Source organism: Cannabis sativa, chromosome 7 (genome assembly GCF_029168945.1).
Source record: "Cannabis sativa cultivar Pink pepper isolate KNU-18-1 chromosome 7, ASM2916894v1, whole genome shotgun sequence".
Taxonomy (NCBI): Eukaryota; Viridiplantae; Streptophyta; class Magnoliopsida; order Rosales; family Cannabaceae; genus Cannabis; species Cannabis sativa.
Genome location: NC_083607.1, coordinates 9,313,359 through 9,320,638, shown reverse-complemented (window position 1 = coordinate 9,320,638; position 7,280 = coordinate 9,313,359). Strand labels below are relative to the sequence as shown.

The 7,280-nt window shown below is 25.4% G+C and overlaps 1 protein-coding gene across 1 annotated transcript; it reads right to left on the bottom strand.

The window, feature by feature from the left end:
* Nucleotides 1-2,415: 2,415 nt before the first annotated feature.
* LOC115696354 (stemmadenine O-acetyltransferase-like) lies at nt 2,416-3,783 on the bottom strand. The gene has a single exon (XM_030623257.1). The coding sequence runs from the start codon at nt 3,781-3,783 to the stop codon at nt 2,416-2,418; it is 1,368 nt and encodes a 455-aa protein (XP_030479117.1).
* Between the last annotated feature and the right edge of the window lie 3,497 nt (nt 3,784-7,280).

Here is a 7,280-nt window from a genome sequence, read left to right as displayed (position 1 = left end):
AATTCCCTTAATATTTATATATCTATATATTTATTTAAATTTGCTTCAAATACTTTTATCTATTTATATATTTATTCTTTTATTTTTTTTAACGTGTTGTTTTAAATTTTTATTATTATGACTTAGATCAAGCAATAAAGCATTATAGTAATATAAATATGTGAAAAATATGAAAAAGACTTTGAATATCAAAGTAAGAAAATTCAAACCTTTAAAGTCTCATTTTCTATATTTTTTTTATACCAATAACGTGAGTGGGAAAGCTATTATTGATAATATTCTTAGGTATCATGATATATGAAGTTTAAGGCCCGATCAATAAAATACGTGTTTTTGTTTCTTTTTCTACTTGATTATAATGGCCTTAATTTTATGTAATTTAATTATTATATTATTTATAAATTATTCCTATACATTTATCTTATTATACTATTTTAATGTCAATTCTCATTATTAGAAATACTATACTCTTTCTTTTTTTTTTCTTTTTTTTTTTTTCGTTTTACTTAGCGCAGTTTTTTCTTCTCTTTATTTATTTATTCATTTTTTTCAGCTAAATTATACCATGTGGATTTCTTAAAAAAAGTAGATAAACAGATAAATATAAAAATTTAAGCAATTAATTAACGATTTTTGAACAAAATAACAAAATCATAAAGGAAGAATCAATACCTTTTGAACTGACATCAAGTAAAAAATTAATGAGTGTGCAAAAATTACTATTAAGCAATTAATATATGTCATATAATATTATGTAACAAGTGTAAATAAAATAATATATATCTATCTAAAGGAGAAGTATGAGGCGATGACGTGGCGGTTTAGAATCATTTCAAACAGCATTATCTCTTCTCTCCCTAATTCTCTCATTTTTTAATTTCTTATTAATTTATAAATATCAATTAATCTAAAATATATTTTATATATATCATAACTCTAAATTTAAATCAATTATCACATTTTGATTTTTTTTTTGTTTAAAAAGGATATTTTTTTTTTCAAAAAATTAATATATATATATATTTAAGTTTATAATAATGTGTTATTAATTAATTAAAAAATAAAAATTTAAATGAGAAAAAACTACACGTGTAGTTATTATTTCTTTTAAATGATATTTTTTAAATAATTATATATATTATTAATTTTATAATATTATGTTACTAATTAATTAAAAAATAAAAATTTAAATTGAAAAAAAAACTACATACGTGCAGATATGATTTTTTTTACTATTATAAATATCTATTATAATCAATATATTCTAAAATCACTCTAAATTATTTTTCTCTTATCTCCTTAATTCTCTCAATTTTAATATTTTATTAAAGCATAAATCTATAAATTGATATTTTACTATTATTTTAATAAATTTTGTATAAAAAAGCATAAATCTACAAATTGATTTTTACTATTTTTTTTAAATATTTTTCTATAAAAATACAAAATATTTTAAAAAATTAGAAAATAAAAAATAAATTCCAAAAAAAATATTAAAACATAAAATATAATGAATCGTAAATTTTATTTATATACATAAAATATCAATCAACATTATATACCTTAACGTTTTTAATTATTTTTTTTAAAAAAAAATATAAAAATAATAATGACTCAAATGTGTAAGTTTTTGGTTTTTATTTTTTAAAAAATAAGATAAAATAAAAATAATAATAACAATAACAATAATAATAATAATAGAAGAATCAGGTGTACGTGATACTTAAAATAATATTTTAATTGCTTTTTACCATGTTTAAATTTTTTATTAAAGAATATTAAATAATTTTTAACAAAAGCCTACTTTACATGTTTTTTTTTGAAATGATAACTTTAATGTCAAGTATTCCATAAACTTTCTACTAATATTTTTCAATTAATGAAATGAGAAGGAAAATTTTAATTCTCGTATGAAAAATCAAACTCTCAATCCCAATAATCAATAGAAACAACATCAAATTTTAAGTTCTCAAAATCTATAAAAATAAATAAAAAAAAAAACAGATTTCATAAACACAAACTTAAATATTAGAACTCCAGCAAAACACTAAAACTCAAACATTAAAAACTGATACAATAAAATTCAAACCCAGAACTTAACACACACACATCAGAATAAAAATTAAACCATAAATGAAGATTTATGCTACTATTTCTCGATTTTCGGTATTTATTAGCAATAAATTTAATATTTTAAGTATTTATGTCACAAATTTTTTAATAGTAAAATAAAAATTTTAATATAATTTTACTAAGTAATTATTATTAATTACAATAGACAATTTATTTTTTTATATATAATTTAAAATATTTTATATATCCGCCGCGAAACGCGGGATGTTTACTAGTATGTATATATGAAAGTAACTACTAGTTGGTATTTATTATATTAATATCATATTATATTATTAAACCTCAAAGATTTGAGTTGACATGGGGAAAATAATAATTAGGAGTGGTAAATTTGCAAAGCTGTTTATCTGCTTCAAACATGGCCATGTCTTCCTCTTTCAAACTAACATAAGCTTCAATTCCATTACCATCACTTGTGTCAAAAAAAGCAATAATTTTATCAAAACTCCAAGCACCTGTGCTAGACCAATCAGGCTTACCCCAACCAAAATCAATTTCATAAAAATGAAATCGACTCAAACTTGTAACCTGAAATTCAATCACTTCACCTCCTCTGTTCTCTACACTTTTTGAGTTTTGTTTGATCATATTGGATTCATCATCTATCCCCATTTGGAGTTTACCAATATACTCTTTGTTCACTCTCTTAACACCTTCTCTTATCTTCTTCACAATCCCACTAGTAATAGAAGCTTCCCCATTAATACTCGAGGCCGGAACATGTGTGCTTGTGTACACTAAAAAGTGTCCAAATGAGTTTTCAGCCACAGGTGGATTCATCCTTGGATGAAGATTCACAGTGTGCAAAATGGTATAAAACCTTTCTGTTTTCTGCTTTGCTGCTTCGGCGGCTGACAACGCAGCCTCAAACCTACTTATTAAGAAAGTAGATAAAGTCTCAACACGCGAAGGTCGAATATTAATGTTGTTTTCTTTGTCCCAATACATTGTTCTTAAGGCCTCAACTGAGAAACCATTGAAAACAAAAATCTTTGTTATGATACCTTTCTTCATGGTATCAGTCTCTCTTTTCTTCAAGGATAGGGGTTTAGGGGGAAATAGAGCTGCAGAGACAAACTCAGGACGAAGCGATTTTGGTAACATGGTGGTTGTTCCGGCTCGAGCCATCATCGCCCAAGTTTTGATAAATCTCATCCATGACAAAGCGTCAGCAATTTTATCAGAAAAGCTAATACCAACAACGATTCCTCCACACTCAAACATGTTAAGTTGAACCCCAAATAGAATTTGATGAACATTGTCACCTTCATCATGGCGAGAAATTAAAGGGCAAAACATGTTGAGTTCTTGAGCTATTGGATTGGACATAACTTGAGAAAGTTGCCCTTTTGCTTGAGCTTCCACGAACAGAACACCCTCGTCGTTGCAATTGATGAATTGTCCATGCTTTTCGAGTCGTCCAGCTAAAGGGTAGTAATGGGTTAAGATGGTTGATAAGGACCTTTTTAGAATGATGGCCGGAATAATGGTCGTAGTACTTTTCATTTTGTAATAAAATAGCAAAGGGTCGTAGAATTTGGGAGATGATTGGTCGAGTAATGATAGTTTGTAACGCCCAAGATTCTTAGGAGTTGGATAAGATGGCTTGATAAGCTCATTGGATATTTGTTCAACTTCAATATTCATCATCTTTATTTGCAGAATGATCAAAAATAATAGTGTATGTATATACTAGTACGATTGCTTTGATATTTGTGAGTGTTCTCTTCAATTTGGCTACTATTTATAGCCTTTTGCCTTTTAAAAAATAAACAGCATGAGAAGCATACAATGCTCATCCCAATGTTATCTACAAACTATCTTATACATCAATATAAATTGTTACATTAATTTTTAAAGAAAAATTGATTTTTTTTAATCATTACCCATAGGTAAAAGTATATTTAAAGAATGAATTAAGATGATTTACTATTGTAGGTAATTGTTTTTTTTTTTTTTTCTAAAAAGAATAAAGAATAAAGAATGAGAATCAAAATTAGTTTATTAGAATAATTGCTTAAATTTTTAGAATGACCCAAATTTTTTAAAGTATTATTAATAGACAATACAATATCCTATGATGTGTTATTCCACATGTTAAAATTTTTTAATCCATGTACTTGTTATATTATTTATAATAATATAATGTATAGATTAAATATGTGTAATAAATTAATAATATGTAACATATGACTATATTAGTTGTCATCTTTTTGTAACATTTGGGGAGTTGTTACTATGAGTAACCTCCACCATTATCACCAACATTAAGAGTGTAAAAGATGTTACACACCTTTATTTGAAATTCTTAATGCTATAGGAGTTATGGTGTGTGTAAGAGTTACATTTGAGTCCATAACATCTATAGGGGTTATGAGTTTGAATTTCAAATGGTGATATCCTAAATACTATATAAAGAGGTCTAAGGCGCTCATTTTGGAGATGAAGTTTTCTATCAAAAAAAGCACATTGCTAGAAAACCCTAAGGCTTGATAATTCCCAAAGCTATTTCCTAGAGAGTTCCCTTAGTGCTTAGAGATAGGGGGAAATAAGCTTTTGGACAAAGGTGTAATACCTTGTTCAAGTCATGGTGATCCCCACTAATCTACACTCAAGGTTGTGAGTGAGTGTTTATATATATATATATATATTATTTTCTTGTTATATATATACATATATTATATTACATGTGTTGTAATCTTCTCTTCTACCTTTCATATATATATATATGTAATATATATAGTGTATATATATGTATTGTAACATATATTTAATCAAACTCTTATTTTAGTCCTTGTATTATTTTACAATAGAGTTGTAATAAATCTTGATTTTCTTCCATTGTTATAAAATCTCTAACAATTAAAAGCTTATTCCTTTTCAATGGAAGATGAGATAAATCAAGATTGTGAGAATACAAGGATAATAGATTTTATGTGAAAATCATCCATAGATGAGCATGGTGGTTTTAATTTTGTGTTTTACTATTTTAAATAATAGTAATCTATGTATTAACATATTTTTCTTTGTTGAGATATGAAAGTTTATATGTTAATATATAAAGAATTATACATATGATATATATATATGAGTTATATATGTATATATATGTGATCATGAGTTTATATCATATTGTTATGTATAGTAATATAGAATATGATATTTAAATTTATAACATGTTTATATGTGTATATATGTGAGATATATAATATATAACATGTATAAATGAGTAATATATATTATATATATGTAGAGCATGTGATATAATATATATTAGTGAGATTAAATATGTAGAAATAATTATTTTTACGTATTTATATGAGACATGTATATATAATACATATATTGTATATAATATATATCATCCATGTATATTAAAGTGTATATATGTTATATATATGTGCGAGATAGGTAACATATATAGTTGTGTAATTAATATATATATTATGTTTATATGATATATATTAAAGTATATATGTTACGTGTATATGAGATATGTAACATATTTATTTGTGAATTTAATATTGACATTATGTGTATGTTACATATAAGATGTTGATTAGTAACATACATATTATATTAATGTATGTGTTATATAGTATGATAATAATGTTGATAGTAATAATATAATATTGTTTATTGCTATTGATGTGGAAATTATTATCATCTATTTTGTGAATAAAGAATATTTTAAATTCTTTTTCAATTTGGTAGTGAACATCTCACTTTATGAGATAATAAAAGATGGTTTTTGAGAAGTTACATCTTTTATTGGGTTATAAGAGATAATCATCTCATATTTGAAATAAGGAAAAATGGACTATGAGAGTTACACTTTTATTGGACTTGCATTGTCATAAGCAACAACAAATGGATTAAAAGTGAATCCAAACTTGTAAAATGAGCCATAAATTGGAAGAGCAATTTTGGACTCAAAAGTAAATGAATCAATGTGGATTCAAAAATAGTGAAAAGATAACAGAATTGAAGAAGCAATTTTGAATCTTAAATGATCAAAGTTGTGAACAAAGTTGATGAGAATTTTGTTAATTTTGGTATAATTTTGGGCTAATCTCAATAAGGAGATAACCTTAAAATTATGAGTAAAAATAATCACATTATTTTATGAGTAGTAATGTGAGTTTGATATTTTAGTTTTGTTGAGAAAACTAAAAATGTCAAATGGTATTTTTAAAGTGGCCTTAAAGAGTCATTTGAAGAGGAAAATACACAAAAGTGATATTTTATATACACTTTATGGTAAAAATGTGGGGGTGAGCCACAAATTTAACCAAAATGTATTGAGACATTATTAATTAATTTATTTGATTTTGAATTCAAATTCTAAATCAAATTTGGCTATGTGTATATGTAAAATTTTGACATATTTTGGTGTCAAAGTTAAGTGAAAATAATTTCAAGAAAGAAATTAATTGAAAGAGTTATAGAGACAAAGTGGTCTTCTATATTTTAAAATCAAGATATTGTCTTGATAATGAAATGTGAAAATGTGGGGGTGCATACTCCAATATGAGAAAGTTTAGACATACTTGGTGTCTAAAATTAAAATATGAGAATTTAGACATATTTGGTATCTAAATTAGTGTATTTTTGATATGCTTGGTATCAAAATTATTGAGAATTTGAGTTGAGTGAAAATTAATCTTTTATGATTGAATTTTCAAAGCTTAAGTACTTAAGGAGAAAAGTGGTCACAAAGTGAACACTATATTTTGGCATGCATGATTCACATGGAATCAATAGTGAGAGGTTATAACAAATCGCTTAATCTCCGTACAAGATTAAAACATTAATTTTTGAGGAATGGGACCTAAACTCCCTTAGTGTTTCTCTCATTGATGGTAACCTATCTTAACACTAGTAAACATCTAGTCTTAAGTTCAATAGGTAATAACAAGTCAATAGAGTGAATGCGGTACTCAATTGTCCCATCTATGGATGAGTACATGTGAAAATTGAGGGTTAAAATCGAAAGGCTTTTTAATGGAGCTTAAGCTTAAGAAAACTCACTTAAGCTTAAGAAGTGTCTAGAGTGATGAGACACTAAAACTCCACCTATATGGACTAGAGGTGGTGCCGCCTCTTATGAGAATTGGGAGTATTATCTAGAGAGTCCATGAATTGGA

What these genes read in the sequence shown, in the direction of transcription:
- LOC115696354 (XM_030623257.1), bottom strand. Translation starts at nt 3,783, where the DNA reads ATGATGAATATTGAAGTTGAACAAATATCCAATGAGCTTATCAAGCCA.